The sequence below is a fragment of the Oncorhynchus kisutch genome, linkage group LG1 (genome assembly GCF_002021735.2).
Source record: "Oncorhynchus kisutch isolate 150728-3 linkage group LG1, Okis_V2, whole genome shotgun sequence".
NCBI classification, from domain to species: Eukaryota; Metazoa; Chordata; class Actinopteri; order Salmoniformes; family Salmonidae; genus Oncorhynchus; species Oncorhynchus kisutch.
This window is the reverse complement of record NC_034174.2, coordinates 70,058,366-70,073,241: the sequence shown is the minus strand read 5'-3', so window position 1 is coordinate 70,073,241 and position 14,876 is coordinate 70,058,366. Positions and strand designations below refer to the sequence as shown.

The 14,876-nt window shown below is 40.9% G+C and overlaps 2 protein-coding genes across 2 annotated transcripts in view; one reads left to right on the top strand and one right to left on the bottom strand.

The window, feature by feature from the left end:
* Window positions 1–6,776, top strand: part of LOC109905541 (collagen alpha-1(XVII) chain) — a 29,128-nt gene extending 22,352 nt beyond the window's left edge. The window contains exons 47-52 of the mRNA XM_031831361.1: window positions 1,350–1,505; window positions 1,884–2,075; window positions 2,383–2,544; window positions 4,246–4,326; window positions 4,462–4,534; window positions 6,392–6,776. Of these exons, the coding sequence (XP_031687221.1) occupies window positions 1,350–1,505; window positions 1,884–2,075; window positions 2,383–2,544; window positions 4,246–4,326; window positions 4,462–4,534; window positions 6,392–6,452 (725 nt within the window). The 3' untranslated portion in view covers window positions 6,453–6,776. The remainder of the gene's footprint in view (window positions 1–1,349; window positions 1,506–1,883; window positions 2,076–2,382; window positions 2,545–4,245; window positions 4,327–4,461; window positions 4,535–6,391) is intronic.
* Window positions 6,777–6,968: 192 nt separating this feature from the next.
* The window catches only part of LOC109907214 (serine/threonine-protein kinase 10), a 35,113-nt gene continuing 27,205 nt past the window's right edge, over window positions 6,969–14,876 (bottom strand). Inside the window, exons 16-18 of the mRNA XM_031831368.1 lie at window positions 13,713–13,838; window positions 10,315–10,428; window positions 6,969–9,879 (exon numbers count right to left, since the gene is read on the bottom strand). Of these exons, the coding sequence (XP_031687228.1) occupies window positions 9,733–9,879; window positions 10,315–10,428; window positions 13,713–13,838 (387 nt within the window). The 3' untranslated portion in view covers window positions 6,969–9,732. The remainder of the gene's footprint in view (window positions 9,880–10,314; window positions 10,429–13,712; window positions 13,839–14,876) is intronic.

The following is a 14,876-nucleotide window of genomic DNA, read 5'->3' as shown; positions in this document are numbered from 1 at the left end:
TCAGAGATTTTTGTAGTTTGTTCCAGTCATTGGCAGCAGAGAACTGGAAGGAGAGGTGGCCAAAGGAAGAATTGGTTTTGGGGGTGACCAGAGAGATATACCTGCTGTAGCGTGTGCTACAGGTGGGTGCTGCTATGTTGACCAGCGAGCTGAGATAAGGGGGGACTTTACCTAGCAGGGTCTTGTAGATGACCTGGAGCCAGTGGGTATGAAGCGAGGGCCAGCCAACGAGAGCATACAGGTCACAGTGGTGGGTAGTATATTGGGCTTTGGTGACAAAACGGATGGCACTGTGATATACTGCATCCAATTTACTGAGTAGGGTTTTGGAGGCTATTTTTTAAATGACATCGCGGAAGTCGAGGATCGGTAGGATAGTCAGTTTTACGAGGGTATGTTTGGCAGCATGGGTGAAGGATGCTTTGTTGCGAAATAGGAAGCCAATTCTAGATTTAACTTTGGATTGGAGATGTTTGATGTGAGTCTGGAAGGAGTGTTTACAGTCTAACCAGACACCTAGGTATTTGTAGTTGTCCACATATTCTAAGTCAGAACCGTCCAGAGTAGTGATGCTGGACGGGTGGGCAGGTACAGGCTGCGATCGGTTGAAGAGCATGCATTTAGTTTTACTTGTATTTAAGAGCAGTTGGAGGCCACACACATCCCTGACCAAGGCCCTTCTCCCCTGATTGCTCAGTTTGGCCGGGAGGCCAGCTGTAGGAAGAGTCTTGGTGGTTCTAACTTCTTCCATTTAAGAATGATGGAGGACACTGTGTTCTTGGGGACCTTCAATGCTGCGGAATTATTTGACCTTTCCCCAGATCTATGCCTTGACACAATCCTGTCTCTGGGCTTTACAGACAATTCATTTGACCTCATAGCTTGGTTTTTGCTCTGACACCTTAGATAGACAGGTGTGTGCCTTTCCAAATCATGTCCAGTCAATTGAATTTACCACAGGTGGACTCCAATCAAGTTGTAGAAACATCTCAAGGATGATTAATGGAAACAGGATGCACCTGAGCTCAATTTCGAGTCTCATAACAAAGGGTCTGAATGCCTACTGTATGCAAATAAGAAATGTCTGTTTTATATATTTGTAATACATTTGCACACATTTTTATAAATCTGTTCTCATTGTCATTGTGGGGTATTGTGTGTAGATTGATGAGAATTTTAAAATATTTTTTAAATCCATTTTAGAGTAAGGCTTTAACGTAACAAAGTCAAGGGATCTGAATACTTTCCGAATGCACTGTAGGTCTAGAGCCAGAAGGACTTACTGGACAGTCTGCACATTTACTCCTCTTAATAGTTTATCTGATGTCAGTTCTGCCTGTCCTTTCTAGATTCTGAATACAGAGGTGCCTTGGGCGCTCAGGGGCCTCCTGGTCCACCTGGTGTCCCAGGCCCTGCTGGCCCTCAAGGCCCTGCCGGTCCTTCAGGACAGGCCCCCTACAGCAGCTCTGGATACAGGCTGGAGGAGGTCAAGGACTACATACAGAGTGAGTATGGTCAAATCAATAAGGGTTTCATAAATGGTTTTCTACTAAGTGGATAATGATATGGTATTGCAGTACTATCCAAAGACTCCTAGAGTTACAACAGTACAGAAATAGTTCGTTTTCTATTATCCACCCTGTAGGTCTAAAACCAGGAAATAAAAGTTAATAGATTACTTGAAATGCATTGAGCCTGTACAATAAGTTACCCTTCATGGATGTCCTTCCCAAGATAAAAAGGTAACTTATTAAAAAGAAAAATAGACATTGATAGGGGATTTGACAGACTCCCATTCATTTCAAAGCAATAATTTACCCTTGACATTGAGTTACTGCCTCATATCAGTGGGTGTAACTGGCATATTGTATTATCCTCACCAGGTGGTCTAAGAGGGGGAATGTTTGGGTCCCCAGGCCCCCCAGGTCCCCCTGGACCTCAGGGACACAAGGGAGAGCAGGGTAACTCTGGGTACGGCCACACCTTTGACCACAGGACCAGCGAAGGAAGAAGGCTGGCTGAGACTGAGACAGACTTCTCCAATATAGCGGTCCGAGTGACTGACTACATCAAGTGTAAGTGAAACTGAATATCCAATACTGTCATCGGAGGGCTACAATATGCTTTTCAGAGCTAGACACCTTTAACAACATTTAAATGCAATTCTTCAAAGCTTATTTGTTTCCAATGACAATGGATCAAAGGAATGGCACATTGACTTGAATTAGGATGCCAGTTCCAGTAATTCAATTTCTATGCCAATGGGACACACATGTTGATAAATAAAGATAGTGACCATCGGCAATGAATGAAGAGTCCTACTTTTGCATTGGATGTAAATGCATATGCTATCTCTGATCTTGATTGTTTCCCATCCCGTAGACCATGGTCTGTTGAGGGACGTGGTTGAGAACCGGTCTCAGCTGGAGAAGGCACAGGTTGTTCAAGGACCCCCAGGACCCCCTGGCCCTCCCGGTGCTCCAGGATTCAGCCGTGTGTTTGGTTCCCATAGTAACGTCACTGACCTTATGGAATACATCAGAGGTGACAATAATACAGTATAAATGCAATTCATTAACGTACAGTACCAGTCAAAGGTTTAGACACACCTACACACCTAAGGGATTTTCTTTATTTTTACTATTTTCTACACTGTAGAATAATAGTGAAGACATCAAAACGATGAAATAACACATATGGAATCATGTAGTAACCAAAAAAGTGTTAAACAAATCAAAATATATTTTATATTTTATATTCTTCAAAGTAGCCACCTTATGCCTTGATGCCAGCTTTGCACACTCTTGGCATTCTCTCAACCAGCTTCACCCGGAATGCTTTTCCAACAGTTTTGAAGGTGTTCCCACATATGCTGAGCACTTGTCTGCTTTTCCTCAACTTTGCGGTCCAACTCATCCCAAACCATCTCAATTGGATTGAGGTCATCTGATGCAGCACTCCATCACTCTCCTTCTTGGTCAAGTAGCCCTTACACAGCCTGGAGGTGTGTTTTCGGTCATTGTCCTGTTGAAAAACAAATGATAGTCCCACTAAACACAATCCAGATAGGATGGGGTATCGCTGCAGAATGCTCTGGTAGCCATACTGGTTGAGTGTGCCTTGAATTCTACACCATCACACCTACTCCTCCATTCTTCACGGTGGGAACCACACATGTGAAGATTATCCGTTCACTTATTCTTCATCTCACAAAGACACAGCATTTGGAACCAAACATCTCAAATTTGGACTCATCAGACCAAAGGACAGATTTCCACCGGTCTAATGTCCATTGCTCGTGTTTCTTGGCCCAAGCAAGTCTCTTCTTCTTATTGGTGTGCTTTAGTAGTGGTTTCTTTGCAGCAATTCGACCATGATGGCCTGATTCACACAGTATCCTCTGAACAGTTGATGTTGAGATGTGTATGTTACTTGAAGCATTTATTTGGGAAGCAATCAGAGGTGCAGTTAATTGCTGATTTCTGAGGCTGTTAACTCTAATGAACTTGTCTTCTGCAGCAGACGTATCTCTGGGTCTTCCTTTCCTGTGGCAGTCCTCATGAGAGGCAGTTTCATCATAGCACTTGATGCTGTTTGCGACTGCACTTGAAGAACATTTCAAAGTTCTTGAAATTTTCCGGATGTGTTAACGCAATGATGGACAGTCATTTCTCTTTGCTTATGTGAGCTGTTGACATAATATGGACTTGGTCTTTTACCAAATAGGGCTACCTTCTGTATACCACCCCTATCTTGTCACAACACAACTGATTGGCTAAAACGGATTAGGAAGGAAAGAAATTCCACAAATTAACTTTTAACAGTTAATTGAAATGCATTCCAGGTGACTCCATCATGACGCTGGTTGAGAGAATGCCAAGAGTGTGAATGCCAAGAGTGTGCAAATCTGTCATCAAGGCAAAGGATGGCTTTATGAAGAATCTCAAATATAAAATAAATAACACTTTTTTGTTTACTACAGTACACTACATGTGTAATTTCGTAGTTTTGATGTCTTCACTATTATTCTACAATGTAGAAAATAGTACAAATAAAGAAAAACCCTTGAATGAGTAGGTGTGTTCAAACCTCTGACTGGTACTTTATTTCACATTATACATTTAAATTAAGAACAGTACCAAGTGTGAAGTCCAATTTGTCACGATTGAACATTGGTGGGGATTTGCCAAAATGCTGATTGCAGCTTTAACTTTCTATGAAATAACCTTTATGTATCATCCATAGCCCATGGAAACACTGTGGGACCCCCTGGAAGGCCAGGACAGAAAGGGGACATGGGACATACAGGTCACAAAGGCGAGAGAGGTACCTTTTGAACCATTATGCTTTTTACATCTTTAGAGTTGCGCTCTTGATCATTTGCCAGGTCTTTGTAAACCATGAAAAAGTCATGAAATCAGTCCCATTGTGACACTTTCACTCTGAATTCTGGTAAACCAGGACTGGATGGCATCCCAGGAAGGGCAGGCCTCCCTGGTCTGGAGTGGAAAAGGGGGGGGGGAGGGGGAGAAAGGTACGTCATAATTATCACAGAGAACCTTTTCAAGTTTTCCCTTTACCAACATCCCTAAGCATGATGCTACAGTAGGATCCATCTAGTGATACTATACAGTGCCTTGCGAAAGTATTCGGCCCCCTTGAACTTTGCGACCTTTTGCCACATTTCAGGCTTCAAACATAAAGATATAAAACTGTATTTTTTTGTGAAGAATCAACAACCAGTGGGACACAATCATGAAGTGGAACGACATTTATTGGATATTTCAAACTTTTTTAACAAATCAAAAACTGAAAAATTGGGCGTGCAAAATTATTCAGCCCCTTTACTTTCAGTGCAGCAAACTCTCTCCAGAAGTTCAGTGAGGATCTCTGAATGATCCAATGTTGACCTAAATGACTAATGATGATAAATACAATCCACCTGTGTGTAATCAAGTCTCCGTATAAATGCACCTGCACTGTGATAGTCTCAGAGGACCGTTAAAAGCGCAGAGAGCAACATGAAGAACAAGGAACACACCAGGCAGGTCCGAGATACTGTTGTGAAGAAGTTTAAAGCCGGATTTGGATACAAAAATATTTCCCAAGCTTTAAACATGCCAAAGAGCACTGTGCAAGCGATAATATTGAAATGGAAGGAGTATCAGACCACTGCAAATCTACCAAGACCTGGCCGTCCCTCTAAACTTTCAGCTCATACAAGGAGAAGACTGATCAGAGATGCAGCCAAGAGGCCCATGATCACTCTGGATGAACTGCAGAGATCTACAGCTGAGGTGGGAGACTCTGTCCATAGGACAACAATCAGTCATATAGTGCACAAATCTGGCCTTTATGGAAGAGTGGCAAGAAGAAAGCCATTTCTTAAAGATATCCATAAAAAGTGTTGTTTAAAGTTTGCCACAAGCCACCTGGGAGACACACCAAACATGTGGAAGAAGGTGCTCTGGTCAGATGAAACCAAAATTGAACTTTTTGGCAACAATGCAAAACGTTATGTTTGGCGTAAAAGCAACACAGCTCATCACCCTGAACACACCATCCCCACTGTCAAACATGGTGGTGGCAGCATCATGGTTTGGGCCTGCTTTTCTTCAGCAGGGACAGGGAAGATGGTTAAAATTGATGGGAAGATGGATGGAGCCAAATACAGGACCATTCTGGAAGAAAACCTGATGGAGTCTGCAAAAGACCTGAGACTGGGACGGAGATTTGTCTTCCAACAAGACAATGATCCAAAACATAAAGCAAAATCTACAATGGAATGGTTCAAAAATAAACATATCCAGGTGTTAGAATGGCCAAGTCAAAGTCCAGATCTGAATCCAATCGAGAATCTGTGGAAAGAACTGAAAACTGCTGTTCACAAATGCTCTCCATCCAACCTCACTGAGCTTGAGCTGTGGGAAAAAAGGGAAAAATGGGAAGAAATGGGAATAAATTTCAGTCTCTCGATGTGCAAAACTGATAGAGACATACCCCAAGCGACTTACAGCTGTAATCGCAGCAAAAGTTGGCGCTACAAAGTATTAACTTAAGGGGGCTGAATAATTTAGCACGCCCAATTTGTCAGTTTTTGATTTGTTAAAAAAGTTTGAAATATCCCATAAATGTCGTTCCACTTCATGATTGTGTCCCACTTGTTGTTGATTCTTCACAAAAAAATAGTTTTATATCTTTATGTTTGAAGCCTGAAATGTGGCAAAAGGTCGCAAAGTTCAAGGGGGCCGAATACTTTCGCAAGGCACTGTATGTAATTCTGTCATGATAGTACCCTCAATACAAGTGTCCCTGCTATTCATGATGTGTCGATCTGACCTAGGTATGCAAAAGAGATATGGTTTCATTAAGATTTCACATTTTTCCACAGGAGAATACACACTTGTGACCAACAGAAGAAAGAGGAATGTTGGCGTTTGAGAAACAAATGATTGATAAAATACTCAAAGGTGAATGAAAGTCCTATGAAATATGTCATGAGTCATGAGCATACATTCTGGGGCCTAATGCCTTGGAGACATTACCGATGTAAATATATAGTTTTCTATAGGAGAAACTGTTGAACAGGACAGTATTCCATGCGCTGATGTATTGTGTTGTGTCAAAGACGTCTTTACGATCGATTTTTACTAGTGTTTAATCTGGAGTATCTTTCCAATTCACCTCCTTGCATGTTGATAGCAGGAATAGTTCAACTATGTGTTGAAAAATAGAACAGGGTGTGCTATTTTTATTAAATAGCTTTTGTACTATTATTGTTATTGTACTTTTGTACTTGAGGAAAAACATTTCATATCGAACGAAACTAAAACCATTGTCAAAATCTCCTTTGAATGTACTGGTATCACTTTATAAACATAAAGCTTTGTTCATCTTATTTAATCAAAGTGGAACGTGATGTTCACATTGTTTCTTCAGCGTCTCTATGACAACAAACAGGCACACGATATTGTATATAGGAAATTGTTTATTTACAGAACAATGCAAATCTACAGTACATAGGCATTCTAAAAACTATAATGTAAACTTGTCTTAAAAATGCACATTATTTTTTCATGGTAGTTCAATTTCAAACAACATTCTGAAATCAATCACGATACAATTTGAAAATCAGAAGGAAATCATGACACTAATAACATAACACATATTGACATGATTGGTATTTAATTATATTTTCAATTCAGATTAAATTTCAGATTTTAAATGAACTATTTGACAATTGAGGAAACTACAATACTGTACTGTAGTAAACATACATTTCCACATAAATAACTACTGGCAGAGTATATTCATTTTGTGTAAGGTGCACTGCACTCCTTCATTGTGTATGATGTTTTGTTTTTGTTTGCCACTATTACAGACCAATTATAAAATAGCGTCGATTGATTGTTGTTCCTGCAGCCAATCAAAAAAGGGTGAGATGACAAATGGACCAATCAGAAATCATGATGGCCTAAACCAGTCAGGTCCAACAGTTCCTTTTTAACAAATGATTTTAAACTGTATTGGAAGGTTATAGGCTACCACCACTTTAGAGTAGATCATGCATATCTATGATAAAATAAGCTAAAACTGTAGTTCTGAAAATGTTATCAAAACTGTTCAACTCATGATAACGTCATATTCATTATCCTTAGATTAAATAAGTAACAAACAAAACATTTGACTATGATACAATAGAAGCTATACGAATATAAAGATCACTTGGGGCGGGACTAAGTCTGATTAAAATAACTACACAGAGGGACACAGCATGAATACCATATCTTCATACGCATTGTTGAAAACACTAAGGCTATTAGCTAGCATGAACGATAACAAAACATTATCATCATTTCCTTACAAACAAACCCAAAAGCCATGCAGGTCAACTGATGAATATGGTAATGTAATAATACCTTATTAATGGGTGGCAATTTTAAAAACAATACATAGACATACCAAACATTTGCATGAAATTCTAACAAAACAGACCTTCATATAGGTCCTCACAGATTTCTATTGAATTATATAACAACGCCATTTGAGCAACCACAGTGAAAACCTTGTCTCTGTCTGGATATATAAACAAACACCATTTTAATAGCCCCTCCTTGATATGCTAAAACAAAAATGGCCACTCGCCAACTACGCCAAATTTCAAAAAGAGAGAAACAAATCTCAAGAGTTGTGCTGAAGATGAAAGGCATGCTCATGAAACCTGAAGAAAGATACTAGGCCTGGGAATCTCAACCGTTTCACAAATGTTCAAGTAAAACAACAGTGAAAGTAGTGTTTCAGTTTGAATTCCAGGCTAGAAGAAAGGAACCATTTCCGGCAGAAAAATTGAAATCCCAAACTGTTGTTAATAAGCTCCAAAAAATTACTTTTGATACCATAATTATAACATAAGAAGACATGCTTGTATCGAAATCCATGCTTAACTTCAGGCAGTCACTCCCTAGTACATTGGAAACTAAATTCAATATCTTGTCAAGATGTGTGATTGCATATAAAATATATCATGCCTTTGTCAAGATTCATTATAAAAAAAATGTGCTGTTCATCTTTTACCAAAAGTACATTCTTATCATATCATTAGCTCTCTCAAACATTACCATAGATATTGAATATATAAGTTCATTATATTAGACTTCTGGTACAAAATGTTGCTTCATCCTTTTTATTTAGTGCAGGTCTGCCCAACCCTCTTCCTGGAGGTCTACCGTCCTGTGGGTTTTCAGTCCAACCCTAATTTAACACACCTGATTCGACTAATTAGCTGCTCAACAAGACCTTAACTAGCTGAATCAGATATGCTTAATTAGGGTTGGACTGAAAACCTACAGGACAGTAGATCTACAGAAAGAGGGTTGGGCAGCTCTGATTTAGTGCAAATAACTAACGGTATAAAAATCAAGCAGCAATAGTTTTTTTTTCTTCAGAGGAAGCTTAAATTTGAAAAGCAAGTCCATTGAAATAAAAGTATACGGGCACTAGATTCTTCAAGAAAAAAGATTCACAAATGAAAAAGAATCAGCAGTGAAAAATTTAATCTGACTGAGACACTTTAGTGACATGGAGGCAAGGATTTGAGGAGCAGAGTGCACAAAGTATCACATTTGAAAATGCATAATGTCAAGAATCTCCTTCATAACTCATTTCAAAAGAGGAAGCTATAAGAAATAAAACTTTTTTTTTTTTTCAGTCAGTGGAAAATGATTTGAAATGGAGTGAAACGGGGAGGTACTACTTCTACAATAAAAACACAAATTCAAACTGTTGCTACGGAGTGCCCGACTGACCACGACCCTATACAATGAAAAGGGGGTCAATTATATATATATATAACAGATCACCATTAAAAAGGTCTTCATGATTAACATAGTCTGTAGCTTGAGGGCTACTGTCCCATCCTCGTCCAGAAACCGATAGAGGGGTACACACCCTCGGAGATATCGCCCCTTCCTCCCCGATTGTCATCAATGGAGACGGGGCAAGGCAGCAGAGGCTCAGTCTTATTAGTCTGTCTGTCTGTCTGTCTGTGTGTGTGTGTGTGTGTGTGTGTGTGTGTGTGTGTGTGTGTGTGTGTGTGTGTGCACGCTCGCCAGTCTATTTGTATGTGTGTGTGGGTGTATCCATCCGGAAGTGTGTATATCTATTCATTGAGTGTGCCTTCGATATGTGGATATATGTTTATGTTCATCCGGAGTGCCATGAATGGGTTAACCCCTAGAAGCCAGTGGAGTGGACACTGGGGATGGGGTAAAACTTGGAGATGCGGCTCTGGGCTGAGGGGTTAAGGCACTCTGACTCTCCACTCATCTTAAAGAAGATCTCCTGCTCCTGAAGCTTCCTGGCAAACTCTTCCTCCAGAGCCTAAGAACAACAGACAAATGGTCGGCGAGCGGATCCCAAGCAAGAGATTACATAATACTCATTTGGAGGCTGCTTATATTTGTACTGTTTCACACATGTACCAGATACGCATTTGTTTTCTTACACATCGCCCTGAGACACCCGGAGACACCCTCAGAGAGTGGGGTCACAGTCAGGGTCAGGCATTATCAGCGGAGCAGTTAGGGTTATGTGTCTTGCTCAAGGGCACGTGGACAAGTGTTTCACCTTGTTCAGCTCTAGGAGTCAAACTAGCAGATTTCGGTTACTGTCCCAACACTCGAACCGTTAGGCTACCTCCCACCCTACCATATGTTTCAACGACAAGTCTCTCCATCTCCGAAACAAAATATGTGCCAAATATTCAATAGAAAGAGAAATAATTTCCTGTGAAGGGTTAACTGGTGTGATGGATACCTTCTTCCTGGGTCGTAGTTTCTCCCTCCACTCCTTCAGCTCCTGGCTGTGCTCCTCATCCAGCTCCTTCAGCTTCTGGGTCTCGTGCTCTATCAGGATGTGGCACTTCTCATTCTTGAAAAACACAAATACACACATTGGGTGTTACACGCTGTACTGAATCACAGATGAATCAAAGTGTGTGTGTGTTTTCTATTGCACCTTGTGCAATTACAGAATCCCTGATATCCATGTGCGCGTACTATACATGTTATACTATACACTCTTAGAAATAAGGGTACGTTATTGTTCCCTGGAGTACAAAAATATCTAAATAAACATAATGATCTCACATGGTACTGTTTCGTACCTTTTAGGGTACATGTGCAGACAAAGAGTATAATGGTCCATTTTTGTAACCCATATTATGAATATAAAAAGGTACAATCATCACACTCACAAAAGGGGTAATGTGAAGGTAAATTTCCTAGGTGGCAAATGTATTTTGTTAACCCTCAATACCCACCATACAATGCTAACGTTCTGCCACCTATAAAAACGGCTTTGACACTGAGGTGGTATCCCAAAAAGCCACATTTGTACCATAATTATTATCTTCATATTTCCCAGCATGCTCTACAGCAGGTTGATTTTTTAAAGAAATATTTTGAATATCTGTGTTTTTGCATGTACATTGATTGATTAATCATATGCTACACAAAGATAAATAACATAAATGTTTCTAAACGAATCCAATCAGTTAGTTTGATTTTTTTCTCCTATTACTGAAATGGTTTGTTCCAATTTAAATGACTTCGGTAGTCTCCTCAAAATGTTCTTAAAACCTGTTTGGGATAGGGGGCAGCATTTTCACTTTTGGATGAAATGCGTGCCCAGATTAAACTGCCTCCCACTCAGTCCCAGATGTAATATATGCATATTATTAGTAGTATTGGATGGAAAACCCTCTGAAGTTTCTAAAACTGATTGAATGATGTCTGTGAGTACAACAAAACTCATATGGCATGCAAAAACCTGAGAAAAATCCAACCAGGATGTGGGAAATCTGAGGTTTGCGGTTTTTCGATGCTTGACCTACCGAATACATGTCAGTTTGCAGCCCATGTCTATGGGGTCAAGTTGCACTTCCTAAGGCTTCCACTAGATGTCAACTGTCTTTAGAAACTTGTTTCAGGCTTCTGCTATAAAGGAGGGGGGAATGGGAGCTGAATGAGTCAGTGGTCTGGCAGAGTGTCTCAGGCTTGTGATGCGCGGTCCCGACAGAGTTAGCTCTCGTTCCAGTGCTTTTCTACAGACAATGGAATTCTCCAGTTGGAACATTATTATTTTTTATTATTATATATTTTTTGAATTTGACCCCTTTTTCCCCCCAATTTCGTGGTATCCAATTGTTTTTAGTAGCTACTATCTTGTCTCATCGCTACAACTCCCGTACGGGCTCGGGAGAGACGAAGGTTGAAAGTCATGCGTTCTCCGATACACAACCCAACCAAGCCGCACTGCTTCTTAACACAGCGCCATCCAACCCGGAAGCCAGCCGCACCAATGTGTCGGAGAAAACACTGTGCACCTGGCAACCTTGTTTAGCGCGCACTGCGCCCGGCCCGCCACAGGAGTCGCTGGTGCGCGATGAGACAAGGATTTTCCCTACCGGCCAAACCCTCCCTAACCCGGACGATGCTAGGCCAATTATGCGTCGCCCCACGGACCTCCCGGTCGCGGCCGGTTATGACAGAGCCTGGGCGAGAACCCAGAGTCTCTGGTGGCACAGCTGGCGCTGCAGTACAGCGCCCTTAAACACTACGCCACCCGGGAGGCTTAGTTGGAAAATCATTGAAGTTTAATGTTAAAAGCATCCTAAAGATCGATTCCATACATCGTTTGACATGTTTCTACGACCTGTAACGGAACTTTTCAAGTTTTTACCTGGACGTAGTGCTCGCGCCTCATGAAGATGGATTACTGGGCTGAACACGCTAACAACAAGTGGCAATTTGGACATAAATGATGGACTTTATGGAAGTGGGAGTGCATTCTGATGAAGATCATTATGAAGATAGATTATGCTTTTTCCATAAAGTTTAAAAAAAATCTGACACATTGCATTAAGGAGAAGTCTATCTTTAATTCTGTGAATAAAACTTGTATCTTTTATCAATGTTTATTATGAGTATTTCTGGGATTTGATGTGGGTATCTGCAAAATCACCGGATGTTTTGGAATCAAAACATTACTGCACGTAACGCGCCAATGTAAACTGAGATTTTTGGATATAAATATACACATTATCGAACAAAACATACATGCATTGTGTAACATGAAATCCTATGAGTGTCATCTGATGAAGATCATCAAAGGTTAGTGATTAATTTTATCTATATTTCTGCTTTTAGTGACTCTTATCTTTGGCTGTAAAAATGGCTGTGTGTTTTTGTGACTTGGCTCTGACCTAACATAACCATATGTTGTGCTTTCGCTGTAAAGCCTTTTTGAAATCAGACACGATGGGTAGATGAACAAGAAGTGTATTTTTCATTTGCTGTATTGGAGTTGTTAATGTGTGAAAGTTACATATTTCTAAAAATATATATATTTTCAGCGGAATGTTGTCGAGAGGTTCCTCTAGCAGAACACCTGCGCTAGAAAGGTCAACTCTGGCAGTCATTGTGAATGCATGTTGCAGGTGAATAAAATTCCAACAGTTGGATATCCTAACTCTGGCTGGATTCCAATAGGAATTACAAATGCTTCAAACCAGAATATCCCAAAATTCCCAGAATTTGGGGTATGTTTACAGAACTTTGCAAGCAGGCCTGACGTAGCCTATAAACCATGAGTTTCATGCTACTGTATTAGAGTAAAACTAGGCTTCAAAATAAGGCCTCATGAGATATGTAATGTATTGTAATAAAGAGTTTAATTTTAATGGTAATATATGCTTAGGTACTCACTTGTGACTGAAAATAAAAGAATTTAACAACAATGGTTCTGTTACTAACAAATACAGTCAATGGTGGTAACTCTACAATTCAATCAAAAAGGCAAATTGGGAAATTGTATTGGAGGCTTGGCACAGCGGGGGAGTGGCTTTCAGATAGTTCTTTTTGGCCACCCGTGAGTGGAAATATTGTACAAGTTTAAGTGGTCTATGGTAGAGGTCCATTTTTGCCACTTTCAAGGAACAAATGGCTTTGTCACTGTGATGGTACTATATAGTGTAAAGGCACAAAGCATGCTTTTGTACCTGTGGAGAAAGGCACTATCTGAGGTATGAACGTGGGTACAAATATGTACCCATAACTAAAAGTACAAAGGAGGACCTTACAGGGTACCACCCCAGTGACAAGAAGTTGTACCCCTTTAGGAACAAATCTACACCTTTATTTCTGAGAGCGTACCTGTAACTGCTGCAGCTCCCGGATGTTGGTGTCACACTGCAGTTGCAGGTCTCTCATCTGGTTCTCATGTTTCTGGTGCTGGTGGAGCCTCTCATTCTTCTGCCTCTTCTCCTCCTGGGCTGCAAACTGTCAAACACACAGAACATCTCAGTTATTCAACTCCCACGAGTATTAAAATAGGCCCAATTACAGTTGGAACTTGATACATGTTTAATTTGCACTGGGAGTCTCAAGCTTGACCTAGCAAGTACTGTAAATCCTTCAGTGCCTGGGAAAGTCCCTTTGACTTGGATCAACAAGCTCTGAGACTTCACCTCTTTCTCCACTGAAAGCAATGTCTATAATCCCTCATTAGCTGGCAGCATTGGCGCAAAACTGAAAGCGCGAACCACCGCATTTAACCATGGCAAGGTGACTGGGAATATGGTCAAATAGAAACAGTGTAGTTATTCCCTCCATAAGGCAAACAAACAAGCAAAACATCAGTACAGAGACAAAGTGGAGTCGCAATTCAACGGCTCAGACACGAGAAGTATGTGGCAGGGTCTACAGACAATCACGGGTTACAAAGGGAAAACCCAGCCACATCACGGACACCCACTTCTTGCTCCCGGACAAGCTAAACAACCTCTTCGCCCGCTTTGAGGAAAACACAGTGCCACTGACGTGGCCTGCTCCCAAGGACTGTGGGCTCTCGTTCTCCATGTCCGACGTGAGTAAAACATTTAAGCGTGTTAACCATCACAAGGCTGCCGACCCAGACGACATCCCTAGCCGCGTCCTCAGAGCATGCGCAGACCAGCTGGCTGGTGTGTTTACGGACATATACAATCTCTCCCAATCCAAGTCTGCTGTCCCCACTTGCTTCAAGATGTCCACCATTGTCCCTGTACCCAAGAAAAGATAACTGAAATAAATGACTATCGCCCCATAGCACTCACTTCTGTCATCATAAAGTCCTTTGAGAGGCTAGTTAAGGATCATATCACCTCTACCTTACCTGACACACTAGAACCACTTCTATTTGCATACCATCCCAATAGATCCACAGATGATGCAATCGCCATCAGAACAGCACACTGCCCTATCCCATCTGGACAAGAGGAAAGCCTATGTAAGAATGTTGTTCATTGACTATACCACGCCTTCAACAGTACCCTCCAA